This window comes from Myiozetetes cayanensis, unplaced genomic scaffold (assembly GCF_022539395.1).
Source record: "Myiozetetes cayanensis isolate MyiCay16 unplaced genomic scaffold, myiCay2020 scf1, whole genome shotgun sequence".
NCBI classification, from domain to species: domain Eukaryota; kingdom Metazoa; phylum Chordata; class Aves; order Passeriformes; family Tyrannidae; genus Myiozetetes; species Myiozetetes cayanensis.
In genome coordinates, this window is record NW_026086604.1 from 127,749,787 (window position 1) to 127,767,022 (window position 17,236).

The window sequence follows — 17,236 nt, forward strand, 5'->3', positions numbered from 1 at the left end:
AAGGGTTGGACTTGATCTTGGAGGTCTCTTCCAAGACCCAGTTAATTCTATGATGCTATGATTCTGTGAGTAGGTTTTGTGGCTACCTAAAGTAGAGCAAAGCAACTGGAACAAAGCCCAAGATCTGGTTGTAGAAATTAGGACTGTTCCCTCAGCTAGCTAATGCCAACAGACGACTGAGCAAGTGGAAATGTGCCAAATTGATGCAACCAGACTCAGAACAAGACCTGTATTCCAAGGCACAGTCTCAGGCTGCCACCTTTTTAATGCTTTAGTTTCTTTTGGTATAGTGGAAGAAAATGTCTTCTTTCTTACTGTAGATATTTGACTTGATCAACCCAAGAAGCCAGTAGCGTTTATTTCTTTCTGCTTTTGTGGGGTTTTTATCTCTGAGAGAGATTATTAGAATTTGCTGTTTAAGTCTAGATTTAAGTTTAAGATTTATTTTGATTATTGGGTCTTGAAGCATGATTGAAGAATGGCTACTTTTATTTAAAGTCTTGTTCTCAGTGTGGTCTAGTATCTTTATATGTAAATACATTGCAGAATGAGCACAAGCCTCATTGCATGCAAAGCTGACCACTTCTGTAAAGAATTGAGCTGTCCCATATTCTGTAGAAGGCTGCTCTGCAGCTCAGAGAAGAGGGCATCATGGTTTTGATTTCAATACCCAACAAGACCTGGCAGTTCTTCAACTTTTGTGGGGTCTGGATCAGGTAGGATAGTATTGCTGACACTATTTTTGCTTCATTCTTTTTGTATAAAGATAAAGCATTTTTCACCTGCATTCTCAGGTAGTCTTTCAGAAATGTTCTCTGTATTGCATCAGTAGAGAATTCTGTGAAATATTCTGCTTAATGGAAATACATTTTCTTGTATTAGTTTTGAGATAAGGTCTGGATCACTGGTGGTTTAAATGTTACCTCATCTTACGAGCCAGTTTTCCTTTCTAGTTGCTGTTGCACACAGATGCTTAGTGCACAGAGACTTTTAAGGTAAAAGCCACTGAATGTAGGTAAAGTATCCTCTGTTGCAGACATGACGTGCGAATACATTCACACACACACACAGATTCACATCGACTGACAACGGATGTACCTAGAAATATTCTTCAGCAGCACCATCACACTGGGGTGATGTGGTTCTTCCTAGAAATAAAAAAAGGAAAATTCTGGTTAGTTTTGTGTGTCTAGAACATCAAAGAAATGAATGGCTTCTTTATTTGTCATGTTATCTTACAAAAAATGCTAAACCATGTTTCCTTCAAAGCACAAATGTTTTAGCATCAAAAAGAGGATATCATATTTTAAAACAGCAACTTGATAGGGGGTGGTACATGTGATCAGGATTTGTTTCTCCTGTAAATAAATAATTTTTTGTTTGATGATTTAACTAGTGATAACATTCATACTGCTTTTCACAAAGTTGTTCATCAGACTTGTGCCTAAAACAGAGACAAATGCGAATAAAGAGATAAAACTGGTATTACCATATGCACTTCATGAGACCCATAGACCTTGAAAGGATTTCGTTTTTATGTATATTAAATTTTTGTCAAGAAGTAAAGGGCTTTCTGAAAGCCATCAGGATAGTTTGGTATACTTTCACTTTAAAAGGGAAAGAGTTTTAATGTTTCTATTAACAGACAAACTATTTATCATCTTTCTCTAAGAAAGAAACAATTTTCTCCAACCATACCCATCTCTGTGATGGAACTGAAAAGAGTTACAGTAATAGTGGAAGAACCACTACTCAAAGAGAGATTAAACAAATAAAATTGTTCAGACAGATATTATCCCTGGAAACTAAAGCACATTGTATAACATAATGATTATTACATTCTCCATCACAGTTAGGAATAATAACAGGTCTTCAGAGTCAGATCTAAAGAGAGTCCTAGGCTTGTTTTATAAAGGCAGAATGCTCAGTGAAGGCTTTAAGAATAGTGATAGGAAAATACCATAAGACAGTCCACAGCAATTAAAGCAGGCACACCCCTTTTCAAAACCAGAGATGAAAAATGTGTTGAATTCATTGTACAAAGGCTAAAAGATCCATGCTAAAATCACCTATCTTAGCATCATTACACCTTTGGGACAGGTGGGTTTTGAAAGCATTCTCTGCCTATGCAGGAGTTTGATGTGCATGGTGCTGCAGGGTGCAATGAGGCATCATCTCTCCCCCTGTCCTCACCTGTTCTCTCTTTGCTCCTCCCTCCAGCATTCCCCAGACTACCCTCTTCCTTTATCTCCTGGGCCTCTCACACAAAGACATACACACGAGAAGTTTCCCCGTATTGCATAGGTGTGCTCCACTCCAAAGGTTTTTGAAGTGTTCCTGGAGGGCATGGAAGTGGAAGGGGGAGGTGGGAAATGTCACTGCTGGAGCAGAGCAGCTGGGGAGATGATTTGTTGTGAAAGAGGACTGGAGGGCAGGGCCACCTTGGGTTGCATTGGAGACTCAGAGCAGCACACAGGACGAGTGTCGGGGCCCGTGTTCCTGCAGAAATGACATCATATCATAACTTATTGTCACCAACCCTCTGGATTGACACTTCTGTCCTGCTCACTCGTGGTAGTCAGTCACTATTCCAAACTGCAGGTAATGAAACGTTATTAAGCAAATTCTTTCTTTTCCTAAGCAGTTTTTAGTATTACGCTGATTTCATTTTCAATTTTAGCATATGCATTTAAGAAATTACATTTTTTCTTTTCAGACTCTATGGAGTCTTTTCAACAGTGTGTTTCTACCAGGCAGGATGGAAGTAGATTAGGGAGAGAGCCTGTCTGCAGTGAGGCTTCAGTCAGTATGCTGTCTGTAATTCTGTCCTCTTCAGCTAGTCTGTGGTGAATGTGTCAAGCTTAGTCATACAGCTAAAAAGAAATTTTTTACAAAGCTTGAAGAAAATTTTTCAAGTCGTTTTTAGAGTCCCAGACCTGAAGAAGCAGCCATGCAGTAGCAGGTCCATAGTGAAGTTGGAAAGATTCCACTTTGCATCCTCCTGAACAGTTTGAAGCAAAAGATTTTTTGTGAAGTTGAGAGACCATGAAGCGACACTAAAGAGTTATATTCTGCATACTACACCATATATTCTATAGCCCTCATTTTTGCTCAAAGAGAAAGGACAAAAATAAATGAAAAATAGTCAAAAAGATGTTCCAAAGATCATGTGAGAGCCTCATTAGTGAGAAGTGAACAAAAAACCTGAGTTTAAGAGCCATGCTAAGGAACATTAAAAAAAAATTTACACATAATCTTTCATGAGATTTAAATGCTTTAAGTAACAAAATTAGCCAACATCTAATGACCAATATAATTAACAAAATCAGCACAAAAAAAGACCACAGAAGAAACCAGTCACAAGAGTAAAATACTTGGTAGAAGAATTTTACTTGGACTCAAGGATATTTTATATTAATTTAGGCATCCTGCTAATTTCTTTTGTGTCATGATTTCTGGGAAAGTTAGTGTTTTAAAAGCCACTTTAAAAGTCCTCTTCAAAGCCACTTCAGAACTAATTATAATAGAATTAATCTCGTCCATCTTTGGATATTTAAAAGGAAGATGTCTACATTTGTGTAGATGAGATTTTCCTCACAGATAGTAAGCAACTGCAGCATGTGTTTATCTGACCTGTACAACATGCTTAGGATAAAGTAAGACCAGTTACTGGGTGAGATGAGGAGTGGGCCATGCCTCCCCCAAACCACTGCTCTCCTGGAGCCTCTTCTGAATCAGAGCAGATGAGGGAAGCATAGCAAAATGCCTTCTCTCTGGAGTGAAAGGAAGACCCGGGGCCACAGCGTGACTCACTGGTTAGTAGATTAAAGAGTGCCAGAAAACGTTCGTGGGTACTGGAGCTCAATTGTCTATACTGTTAAATTATTAGAATGGTTCCTGGCACGAGTTATTCCAACCAGCCCTTCCCCAGACAGTTCCTAGGCACAGGCAGTTAAGCATGGACCAAAGACATTCCCAATAAGCAGTTTGCATGTGGTCACCTTTTTTGGGAGGCTGAGAATTTAATAATATGGACATAGACCACTCTGTACTTGTTGGTCTCGGTGCCAAAGGAACATTTCCTGTCCCATTTAATTTCCTAGCACAGACATAGCTGCTGTGTTACAGTCTGATCCCTGCTTTGTTCCTGTAGCTGTGCAACTGGGCATTGGTCTGTACTTAAAGTCTGTGGCAAACCGAAATGTAGTCTTTTGTGTCTATGTTACTCAACCCCATCCCTAAACCACTGTTTGTCTTTGTCTTTTTTGAACTGAATGCTATTCAGACAGCAGCTATATTTGGAAAGGGCTGCGTATTGTGCAGATCCATTTAAAGTAAGCAGTTATCCAAAAATGAAAATCTGCTCTGTAAAGTAAATGGAAATTAAATGAGACTGACACAATGCCTAGATCTTGTATTAACATTGCTAGTGAGCAGACACTTACCACTAATTCAGTTTTTCATCAGAAACAGGTACCATGAAGTGCAGGATTGAAACTCCTGGGGCTAGATGGTGCCAGCTAGCAACATCTGTCTGGTATAATAAGACAGAAAGCTTTATTTCAAAATGAAGCTCTCTTTCTTCTTCTGACTCTAAATCCAGCTCTTCCCTTGCTTCTCATTGAGCATATTTCCTTCTTTAGAGGGTCAGACACAGCCTCAGTAGACTTTTGCAGATTTTCTTTTCCTTTCTAATGCCTCTCATATACACATTTCATTTCTTTTCGTCATGAAGTGCTGCCTAAATCTATTGACATTTAAATTGTTAGAAGCAGTGATCTGCAGCTACTGATACAGTTCTTACTTGATATCATTCTATTTTATCTGGGTAGTGAAAACATAAAATGTGCACTGGAAAAGGAACAGAGTTACCTCTTTAGGTACATACTTCCTCCAGTATATGAATTATTCTCAATCTTTTCATATGTAGCTTGTTCTGTTAAATAAAAATGTATCTTCAGGACAGGTGGAGTAGGTTGAGAGGCTAAAGGGGGAAAAAATTTTTTTCTGGGGCATTTGCAGTTGGAAGAAAAGAGACAAGATTTGAAACTTAGGGATCTTGGAGGTGCAGAGGAGCAGATGGAGAATGTGATGAAAGGCAGAGCATGTGGGACGTAGCAGGGCAGCAGGCTGTCCACTCGGGCATTTGCACAGGAGTAACAGGGAATGGGGCACGTTTGGTGATGCTGTCAGGGTGGCCACTGGCTTGTGGCAGGAAGGCAGAGGCAGGAAGGGGAGAGAAACCAGGAGAGAAACTTCTTAGATGAGAGGACTAAAATGCAAAATGGTTGCTCGAGTCTGCAGCCTTCAAAGTATTTAGGAGTCTTGTACTGAATTTAGGATCTCCATCACCATGTGAGCATGAACTGCTTTTCCTACAGAACAGTCACCATGTGCCACATTTCATGTGTGTCAGATTTTCAGGAGAGACAGAACTTAAGTGAGATATGGTGATGCAGGTGCTCACTTTTTTCATCCTAAAAATGGGACTTCATCAATCAGCTCCCTATCATGTGTGCTATCGCTCAGGGACACCCAGGTCTCCCTGGTGGTATGGCTTACCTAAGTAAAGCATTTTTCCACTCAGAACTGTGTTAAAGAGGAAATGATGATGTGGTTGTTCAGCCTCACCATATCCTGTGTTCAGAATAATTTTCATTTCTACTTCTTTACAAATGTTCATGGAGTGTCCACAAATATTTTCTTGGTTTCTATGGTAAGAGAGAGTGTGAAACTGTGTCAAAACCACTGCATCATGTGCATCATCCTGTGCATTTCAGGAGAAGACCATGACCACAGGAGGAGTCATCTCTGGCATTTCTTGTGTGCAAACTGACATTTAGTACATTTTGATCCCTTTCGGGTTCACATTTTGAAGCACAGACTTGCATGTTACAAACTGTAAAGGTTACTTGATCGCTTCCATAATGACGCATTAATGACAGAGTATATCAAAACAGCTCGACACAGGTTACTTCCTCTCTGACTATAACGCAGTTAGGCATTAGCTGAAGTTAAACTATAAGTCTTTGGAAATCTTTTTTTTTTTAAAGGTGTAAGTTTCCAAATTACTCAAGTAAAATCTCCCAGTCCCCTGTGTATGCATGCATGGAGTGTAGCAGGGTGCAAATGCTTGAGGAACTGTGCCAGTAAGGGGTCACATGGGAGAAGCAGCCATCGTGCTTCCGCAGCTGTCTGAAAACAGCAGTGTTCTTCTGGGCAGGCACAGGGACCGGGCACGACCCACAGTGCTCCTCTCAGGAGAGGAGCAGAGCTGTCCTCTGCCACATTTCCCTGGAAAGGATTCCAGTTTGGGGTGTACATTGTCAGCAGTATTCAAATGGTCTCATCACCGTGCATCCCCCAGTTCTTTGCCTATGAGAGTGCAAAGCCCTAATGGTGCAGGGCTTGTGGAATTGGGGAGATTTAATCACCCTTACGCTCCATGTGAGAAGAGCCGTATGGATCTCAAACTAGAAATCGTGGGGTTTGGTGGTATTCCCACAGATCAAAGATCACACAACTCTTCCTCCTGACACTACACCCAGCCATTAACAAACAGTAATGGATTGAAATTGTTATATCTAATTTCTCAAAGCAACATTTCTTCAATAAGCTTTTCCACAAATGTACTGAGAGACCAAAAGTGCAGTTCAGCTTGAGAGGTACATCTGCATTAAGAAAAATAATGTGTTTTAGAAGGAATTCTATCTGACTCAGATAGGGCAGCTCTGGAGAGAATCCCTGACCTTCAGTTACCTTTGTCATCTTTCTCTTGAGTGAATCTCTAAAGAAATTTCTCTGTTTTTTATAGAGAGAAGTGTTTTTGAAAGGCATCACTGGCATGGTAGCAAATCAGGAACAAGATAAATGGAGCTAAATAATGCCCAGCTTCCACAGAAGAATCTGTTTCTGTGGACAGGTATCTGGAAGTGTAGCTTGCCAGTGCAGTACTTTGCACTGTGTTATTGAACTGTTTCAAAGACAGATTTTATGAATAAAGATCAAAGTGTTTGAAAGAACTGTTAGCAAATATGACCACTTGTGCAAATATCCGTGAACCTCCCTTCAATAGCCATTCAGTGGTTCCAAAGGCTGTCAGGGCATGTAATGATTATAATAAATGTTGTATTTGCTTTTGTTTCAGCTGGCTTTGACCAGCAGATTCGGCTGATTACTTCCATTGTTATTTTTCCTTAGAAGACAATTATATTGTTATCATAAAAAGCCCACTATTCATACACATTTCTTTGTATTGGTCTTGAAATTCAGAACTCACTATCCTAGTTAACATAATTTTTAAAGTTATATTAATTCTTATGTTTGTTTCTGTCCTTGTTTCTTTTCAGTGTTTTTGCTTTGTTTCATTCTCTTCCTGAATACTGCTTTTCCCACCTTTGTGTTTGTTGGAGAAACAACCCAATAATTGCTGAGACCTTCCCAGCCCCCAGATAAATAGTCAAAGGTTTACATTATAGCACACACTGAGAAAATATTGGTACTTAGCTGATGGTCTTGTGTTGTTATGGCTGGATTATAACTGCATTCAGGAGCAGAATGCTCTGGGGCTCTCAGATTATATTCTAGCAAGATAATAGCTCACACAGTACACTGCAGAAGCTCCTTGTGTTCTTCTGCAGATGTCCTGGAGATACAGTCACCCTCATCTGTATTTGGTCTACTTGTGGGAAACAAAAGGATAAATATAAACTGTCCCGTCTCTGTTGTGAGTCCAGCAGGACTCATCAAAGTACATCGATAAAGCAGTGCCAATAAAATTCCCACTGGGTCTCTGCAGCATGTTGTGACATAACCACTGAGACAAGAACAGCCTAAAAGCAGGCGCTGTACATGGCATATGTCCGTGGGAAAGAGTATGTATTGTAAGAAAATGTATTTGAAAATACATTGTGAGAGAAGTTAGTGCTGGTCTAACCAACAGCACGTGGGCACAACTGTAAAGGTCAGGAATCTGCCAGGAATTCCTGTGCTGTGTTGTTTAGTTGAAAACTGAGAGTTTAAGGTTCCTCTGTGTGCAAGGAAACCACAGTAGACAGCACTTATGCCTTTGGTAAGGGACAGCTTTGGGAAAGGTTTGGCTCAATCTATATCCAACTGGTAAAAAAATAAGTTATAATTTCTTCAGTTTCTTCAGAGAGAACTTTTGAGGCAGGTCAGACATGTTTACCCTGATTGCCCCATGCCCTTGAGTTGATTCCATTTCTTTTACAGAAAATAGTACATAATAAAGGGCAGAGAACAGATATGTGCTACAGGTTCTGATTTGTCCTATGGGTAAACTCACAGTAGCTTGTTTTTTTTACAGTTTGGCTGACTACATATAAAGGGTCCACAAAAGTTGTTTTAACAAAACAGGGCTTTGTTCAGTAGACTAACATTTTCTCTATGGAGAGTCCACATCTCCACTGGAAAGTGTTTGGGATCTGTAAGCTGCAAAAGCTTCAAAGAGTTTCTGATAGTGTGCTGTGGTATTGAGATGTCACACCAGGGCTGTACTCTGATACTGTAGTTTTCTTGTACCCTGAACCGCACTGTTCTTGACGAGAAGTGGTCTCACTTCCTGAGTCATCATCACTGCAGCTATCCTTACTGAGATTTTCCATACAGGATCCTTTTCTATGTGATGGCCAAACCCATTTGCCCTAATATGTGAGTTTTTACAACACGGATTAAACTAAATGGAAGCTGTGCATACAACACTCATGAGGTTGTAATTCTATGGTTGAGCGTGATCTCTCTTCTGTTCCTTTTTGTTTTACAGGTTGTTACTTTGTGGTATAGAGCTCCTGAAGTCTTGCTTCAGTCCAGTTATGCAACGGCAGTTGATCTTTGGAGTGTTGGCTGCATATTTGCAGAAATGTTCCGTCGAAAGTAAGAAACACAGTTTTATTTTCTTCATGCTTTTCATTTGAAAAAATGCGTAGTAATGCCTGTTGCAGTACACTGAATCACATTTACATTGGAAAGGCCTGATAGGATGTCTTATCTACCGTGCAAAATATAAATGCCCCCTGGAAATTCGTACTTGTTGCCATCTTGGAGTCTCTTTTGATGGGAATCTGCCTCAGCTCTTGGTAAAGCCTTTACGAACATTGTTGTATTCCTGTTGCACCTGAATCCAAATGCAGATAAAAGTGGGGAAGAGAGGCTGTTACTGATTTGAGTAGAGCTGTATTGTGGGAAGGATTTACCCTGAGGAAGATGGAACACTGTGTTCAGCACAGTCTTCTTCCTCTATAGTTTGTGCATTGGTGCATCAGGTATTGCCTTGTAGTCCCCTCTTGGCATATTTGAGATCTAAGAAGTCACTTTAAAGTTTTCCCTAGAGGTAGGGAACAGAGGTAGGATTTTTTAAGGGCAAGTTATGTAGCCTGAGGGTAGGGTAACAGAGATGTTAAATGTAGTCAAACACCACCCCCCACCCCCCATCTTGCTGCAAAGTATTACAGCTGGAGGCAGATGAGCTGTGAATGCAAGAGGAGCTCTTGTGTACTGGTTATTCCCCATTGAAAAGACACTAGTATGAAGGTTGTACCATGTAGGGTGTGGAGAGGAACAAACCTGCAAAAATTTTAACAAGGTAAACCTGTCTTGCTGTTAAACCAATTTACATGCATTTGGATTGAGCTTATGGCAAAATGTGCACATTGTCATCACCTGGGTGATCTCCATGTAGAAATTGAATAGCGTTTTGTAACACCCACTGCGAAGTCAAAGAATATACAGAAAGAAAATGGGAAAGAAAAATATACTCTGTGTGGCCTAAAACCCAGAATCAGTACAATTTACAGGGAGAAGCAGTACTGCAAGGGCCTTGAGAAACAACTATTTAATTTATACAATGTGAAGTTCAAAATACTTGAATAATTGAAGTCTTGCAAAATAACTTTGGGATTTCACTACTTACTAATATTATATGGAAAACTCATTTTTCTTGGGCTTCTTGCCTGGTCAGATGGCCTGGGTAGAGTTATTTTACTCCAGCCTCTCTGTCTCTGACTTAGAAATGAGGTCAGAAAAAGAGATAAAAAAAAAGAATGTGGATTTTAGGAATATCAGTTAAACCCTCCAGTGCAAACTTTTAAAGATTCAGTCTTAGCCCGTATACTGACAGATTCACAGTAGTGTTAAGCTGCTGACAGTTTTTCTGATTCAAGCAGCAGAATCAACAGCTTCATTTTAGCATTTGCAGTAAGAGTGATACAGGACAAACGAATGCAGAACTTCATTACATGCTCAAAACTCTTTTTTTTTTCCTCATATAATTTGAAGTATTCTGCCAGATAAGAAATATTGCCATATACAAGCACCACCAATTCAATTTCATTTTTCCTCTTTAAAGATGTTTGAGCCTTGCTGATTCTCCAAATCCAACAGAGTAAATTAAATTAGAGGCAGTTAAATTTTCTACCTGTATACAAATGCAAATACTACATTAATATGACAGAATCAGAGCTTTTTTCTTTAATGGAAATGAGATCTGATTTGAACCAGAGTTTGATAAAACCAGGACTTCCATTTTTCTCACCAAATGTAGGGTCAGTCTGACATTCTCAGTCTTAAATTTGGGTGACTGTCAAAAACTGTAGAGGTCAGGAATCTGTCAAGTCTGTATGTACTATGTTCTTTCATTGCAAACAATATGACTTTCACATACTTAAGTGTACAAGCATGATTTTGAAGACTGTTCTCAAGGCTCTTTGCCATAAAGCTACAGTGAACAGCACTGAATGTTATCTCCATGGACTGTTGTGATGGGTTAATGTTGCAATACTGTCTTTGTGATATATGTTGTCTTTCTGATTCTCCTGATGGATTGCAAAAGAAAACCCATGTTCTTGTGACCTTGGTAGCAATAAACTAACATTTAGCAAACTCCGAAAGATTGAATAAATGCAATAGCGATTTTGCTGGAAAATGGTAGTGCCCTTGGGTAATCACCAATCTGTATTTCCACTGGTGTTGATAGGATAAGAGTATGAGAATGCAGCAAAAGCTTGCCTTGTAGACTTGGCTTTGGTATTAAGACCACCTTTTCTTTTTTCTGTCTTACTGGGTAATTGCTGCTTTCCTTCCCTACTCTCTTTTGCTTTCTCTTTGAAAGAACTTGAAGCTCTTCAGTACGTTTTTAAGAAATGTACTGAAACTCCACTGGAGTTTCTATTTCCCAGAGTTCTTATATCCCACTTGAACGGGTTTCAAAATAAAACACTACACAGCATCACAAAACACATCAAAATCCTGTTTATGTCAAGGAGGCAGTTGACAGTTTGATTTTGCTTGAATATAGTTTTATATATGTTTGTGTTACAAACACCGTGAGGGTGCTGTAGGTTTGGACAAGTGTAGGAGTGAGGTCTGTTTGAATGGTCCAGTCCCTGTGTTACAGATTGCTGTGTCTCTTGAGTGGAAGACATGTCATTTAATTTAAATCACTCTTAATCCAAAATAGTTTAAGACAAATGCAAACAAAACATTTGTTTAAGAAGCAGATCCGAAATCCACAGAAGTTTATAAAGGACTTAGACACAAAAAATAAATAAGTATATCTCTGTCTAGACACACCTAGAGTAAATTTGAACATTTTTCTCATCTTGGCTGCTTCAGTTTAAAAATGACACTTCTCAACTCTGTTCTTCCTGCAATCTGAGTTTTGTATAAAGTTACAGCTACTTTTGAAACACACATTTTAATTTTGATGCAGTTTTGTAGGCTTTACACAGATGAATGCATAAACGTTGTACCCTGAAACTCCTCAGACACATTCCCAAGGATTCTGCTCTACTTACATATCAGCAAGAAATTGCTCAATAGTCAGGTGGATGTGTTATATACAGAGAAACTATTCTGCTTTATGTGTCTTTTTCTGTCCGTGTGCACTGCTGATGAGACCACCCCCACATAAAGCATCATGTGGATGAATTGTCATTATCTAATGAAAGTGTAAATGTAATTGTTGTAGTGACTGGTTTTTTTGTGATTTAAAAGCTATGGTGCATGGATAGGAATAACCAGTAAGGAAAACTGTAAGGTATGCTATGGCTTGCTACCATATCACAAAATCCTTCAGAGACAGAGCTGGCAGGACTGACAGGGGTCTGATGGCATGGCAGCATCCTTTGGCACTTTTTTTTTTTTTTTAATGTTTAGATAAAAATAAGGATCACTGAGCATTTTCCAGGCCAATAGGAAAGGGCTTTGTACCTCTTACTCAGTGAACACCTCATTAAAGAGAAAGGCAAACATGGGAGTAACATCGACTTCTGTCTGGATACACGAAACTCTTCCAGCTGGCTCAAGGGCTGCAGGCAGCTCCTAAGCAGGAAGCCATGACCAGGGTTTTAGGGGAGAAGGGACTGTCTGTCTTGTTGCTTGGATTAGGTAATACCTAATCAAGGTGAATGAGAGTGTAAAAGGGGAAAAAGGCTGGAATCTGGGTGAAATGCTCTGTAAAAGGAAGCTCGGGTCACCAGTCTTGGATTCTCTTCTGAGAAGGGAGTCTTGAGTCTTGAGAAAAAATGTCAAAATGTTTTGATGCTTAGGTCTTGTCCCTCTGTACTTAGCACTGATGAGACCACATTTTGAGTCCTGTCTTCAGTTTTGGGCCCCTCACTTCAAAAAGGGCATTGAGGTGCTGGAGCATGTCCAGAGAATGGCAACAAAGGTGGTGAAGAGTCTAGAAAACATGTCCTATGAAAAGTGGCGGAGGGAGCTGGGGTTAGTTAGCCTGAGAAGAGGAGTCTCAGGGGGGACCTCATTGCTCTCTACAACTACCTGGAAGGAGGTTGTAATGAGGTGGCGGTCGGTCTGTTCTGCCATGTCTCAAGTGAAAGGATAAGAGGAGATGGCCTTAGGTTGCACCAGAGGAGGTTCAGATTAGATATTAGAAAAAAGAATTCACTGAAAGAGTGGTCAGGCATTGGAACAAGTTGCCCAGTGAGGTTGTGGAGTCACCATCTCTGGAAGTGTTGAAAAGCCATCTGGATGTGGCATTTGGGGATATGGTTTAGGGGTGATTATGATGGTGCTGGATTGACAGTTGGATTAGATGATCTTGAGGGTCTCTTACAACCTTGATGTTCCTGTGACTGAGATGGGGGACTCACCTGCCCTGACTCGAGAGTGAAGGAAGAGCAGCCAGCTCTGCAACTGAAGTTTCAGTCAGTGCTTTGTATGATGAAGATGGTCAAGTGGTAGCAGAAGAAAACAGCCAAGTGTAACAGCAACACCTGTTTTTTAAGCTGTCTTCAAAACCTGAAGCTGGATAGGACAGTTTCAACTTTGCCACTGAGTGAAAAGAGTAACTCTTTTTAGCAGATTTGTGTGGTAAAGTCTTGGGTTTACTGAAGTCATTGTTGAAATTAACCCTGACTTCAAAGGGAATTGTTATCTCTCTAGAAAGAATTCAGTGTGACAGAGTGGCACAAAGAGTGGCAAAGCTCATTTGGTCTGAATTAGCTGTTTCTGTAGGTGCTAATGTCTCACAGATATAGTCTTTAAAGGTCTCACTTATAAAAAATTAGGTATACATATGGCAGCGAGTGTTCAACAGCAGAGCCACAGATTCTCAGTGGCCTCAGTGTGTTCTTCATCTAGAAAATGAAGCAAAGAGGACAGTGGGCTTTGGGGGAAATTATTGACAGAAGTGCTGCTATGGCAGAGAATTGCTTGGAAGTTTGAAGTACCATGTCCTCTACTCCAAATATATCCTGGGTTAGTCATTCCTTGTGATGAGTTGGTTTGCTGTTGAATGGCCTTAAGGAACAGTCAATCTGTAACTTTGCAAATGCATAACTGACAGGAGGGTTTATATGTGCTAAGTGACCCTCACTTCAAATTAAGTAACAGTATGTCATCACTTTTTTCCCATTAATATTATTCAAATATCCAAATGATTGGGAAAGCAGAAACGTTTGTTTGAAGTCTGTCAACAGTAAGGTATCATATACTAGAACTTTTATCAGCAAAATATTTTGCCACTTAATATACAGCTTGTTTTTCTACATGCACGACGTACTCTTGCCACAGCCCAAGTGTATCAGTGATGTGATTGCAGATACTTTGGTTTGAATGACAGCAGAAGAGAGAGACTGCATAGTCACATAATCCACCATAAAAAACTCTCTCAAACTGAAATCAATAGATAACCTTAGCATGATTTAATAAGGAAGAATTATATTCCTTGTCTTCTTAAAATGATCTTTATTTGTACACCGTTGTGAATTGTCAGCAGTCTGGGCTTTTAACTTCTTGCTCTGTGTATGAATATTGCAGATGAAATCCTGGACATACTGAACACAAGAGAAAGAAAGGCAACTCTGGTGGATAGTAGTGAAGACTTCAGTTTTATTTTACCTTTTGTGCACATAAGAGAACAGTACCACGAACAGAGTCTGGAAAGAGACTCTAAAGATAATAAGGAGCCTCTAAAACATGAATACTGCCATGCAGGGAATTGTGAGGCTTACTTCTATGACACACTTTGTCTCATTTCAGATGCATTTTTATTCTTTGTCAGTTATTTTCCAGTGCTTCAGCATATCTGATCATTTAGTCCTCACTGTGTCAAGTGGGCATGGTAGCTATGCAGCAGTAGGAATACTTGGCTTTGCCTACTAGATCCTGTATTCCTCCATGTGGTAAAGGTTCTATTTTTTTGGGTTTTTTTCAGGTCTTAGCTTAATTTTTCCCTTTTTATACTCTGTTATCTTATTTTCAACACATTTATGAAATGTCTTTCAAAAGCTGAGAAAAGATCTGTAATTTACTTTCAAATCTAGTTTGGAAAGAAGGGAGGACTAGAGAAAGCAGGAAAGTAGAGGAATCTGTTAAAAAAAAGAAAATTATATGTATAACTGGATATTGTAAGGGAAGGTATAATAAAACCAAGACAGTAGAGATATCTGGGCAAAAAGCAAAGAGTAAATGCAGCTATGAATGCTGCTTATAAGTTAGGTTTTCCATATAAACTGCCAAACATTTTAAATATGGTTTAAGAGAGATCTGTTCTCTTTATCATGCAGCAATTTAAACACAGACTTTGCAATCACACTATCTGGTGTTTTCCAGTGAACCTTAAGCCAACATATCTAGTGGACCAAGAGCTCCAAAGTGTAATCATTGACTTCTCTGCTTGCTTGCAGTTGGATCTTGGTAGCAGAAAAAAACTGAAACAACAACTTTTTTTTTTCTGTTTCATCTTTGTTTTAACGAGTAATGGTAGATATTGCAGCTTAGAACTGTAAAAGCTACAAAGCTTAATTTGTAACCTTTGAACCAGAGTACTGTACAGTTCTGACCTGAGTTTGTTTTTGCCATTTTTGGAAATTATCTTGTTTTGTTACAAGAATGATTGAAGCTGCAAGTGCCATAAAAGTTCACCATAGTCCAGACTAACTGTACTGGGAGATGGTTTGTTCCTTAGAAAGATCTTGTCAGCATTCAGAATTCTGTGCCTTGTACTTTTCATCCTTTATTCTTCTGCCATTCATGTGCGTATGGGTGTGTGGGAGGTTGATCATTTTTCCAAACCAGACCTAATAAAATGGGATTTTTTTCTTCCTCTCCAGATAAGTGACCAGCCTGTTACAAAGATTTTTTTTCAAGCATTTTTAAAGTTGAATGGACACAAACCACAATTTAACTTAGTGACCTTCGTTATGGAACAACAATGGCATTTTGCTTCAAACTAACGTGAGGCAGTGTAACATAAAGGAAAGCAGAAGACTGCCCTTGTTCATGTGACTCCTTTTTTTTGAATAATTGAGATTGTTTTCTGTTTAATCTGATGTGTAAGGCAGAACTTGCTCTGGCTTTAGGCAAAGGACAAATGCAGTTAATAGAGAGAAGGGCAAGCAGTCAGATTAATACCACTAATTATTGAGTACGAAATAGATGTGTTTCCAAGACAGCATCACCCCATTAAAAGTAAAATACCGTGTTGGTTTTTAGCTCACATTTTCCCCCAAAGCCTTTTGTAGTTGATGCCCATCTGTCTGCAGTTGGGCTGATTGATAGCCGTTAGTCAAATCCAGGAACTGTATCGGTCTGTGGTTGGAGATGAGTGGTGAGTGCCAGGCCATTCACTTGTGGTTTTCCTTCTAGCTTCCAGCTGTGCCAGACTTTCAGTCAGAGGAATAGATCGGTTGGTAAGGGAAACCGTTGATAAACCATAGAAACCAAAAACTGCCACTACCCATGACAAAAAAACAGAAGGGAACCTCGAAGCAGGGGCAAGAAGCCCCACAGAAATGGTGTTGGCTGACCAAGTTTAATTTGACTGTTAGGTTCAGGTGTGAGGTCATGTCAGGGCAGTGGCCAAGGGACTGGGATTAGGTGGCTCTGTGCTGGCAGCCAGTGGCTGCAAGCAGGGTAAGCCCAGCTGGGAGCTCACAAGAGAGTTCCCCCCTGGAAAGCCTCCTGTAGCTTCTGCATTGCAGCTGGCAGAGCACGAGTCTGAAATCCCCCTGAACACATAGTCCTGGAAAAGATATGCATTCCTTAGAGGGGTGGTTGTCTGTGACAATCTGAATTAGCTTGGGCAGAGGTCAGAGGAAAAGACCTTGTGGTTAAGAGAAAGACCACAACATGTCGGTCATGATGTAGATATTTGTAAGTCCTTGCTATTAACATCATAGCATTTGTAATGGATATTTGGAAATGCAGGTGGCAGCAGAAATGCGTGGATCTGAGCTGTGTTGGGCACAGCTGCTGGCCAGTCAGTGTGAAGGTGCACCACCTTTGTGTCTTTTGGGGTGTCTCAAAGACAAGTTCATACCTAGGGTAAACCAGAGCAGCCTGAGGGCTGCTTTGGTGGGACCCCCAGCTGCAGATTGTTTCTGCCACTCACTCCACCAGCCAGAGAACAGGAGAGAAGCAGAGCAATGTTATCCGTGCCCCTTGCTCTCCAGCCTGAAGAGGGATAGCCAGCTGTACACTGCCCAAAGACTTTCCATTTGAAAGGGTCTCCTGGCTCTTTCACACAGCTTCCCTCTTCAGGAACTTGGCTGAGAGAGACTTTGCTTTTTGCCTAGAGTTTGGCTGAGGGAAGCTCTGTGTACTTTTGTTTGACTCGTAATAGAACTAAACATTGTTTTTATTTACTTTTCTCTTTCATAAGAAAATGGCTACAAAAAGGTATTTAAACTCCTGGGATCCTTTCCTGGACACTGGAGCACTCTGGAGAGGGATGAGAAAGACTAGACTTTTAACTGTG

At 40.1% G+C, this 17,236-nt stretch overlaps 1 protein-coding gene across 5 annotated transcripts in view; it reads left to right on the forward strand.

Moving 5' to 3' along the window:
• The window catches only part of CDK6 (cyclin dependent kinase 6), a 130,300-nt gene that overhangs the window by 89,263 nt on the left and 23,801 nt on the right, over positions 1-17,236 (forward strand). For all 5 annotated transcript variants that reach the window (XM_050310485.1, XM_050310477.1, XM_050310453.1 and 2 more), the window contains exon 5: positions 8,783-8,892. In XM_050310485.1, coding sequence (XP_050166442.1) covers positions 8,783-8,892 — 110 coding nt within the window. The remainder of the gene's footprint in view (positions 1-8,782; positions 8,893-17,236) is intronic.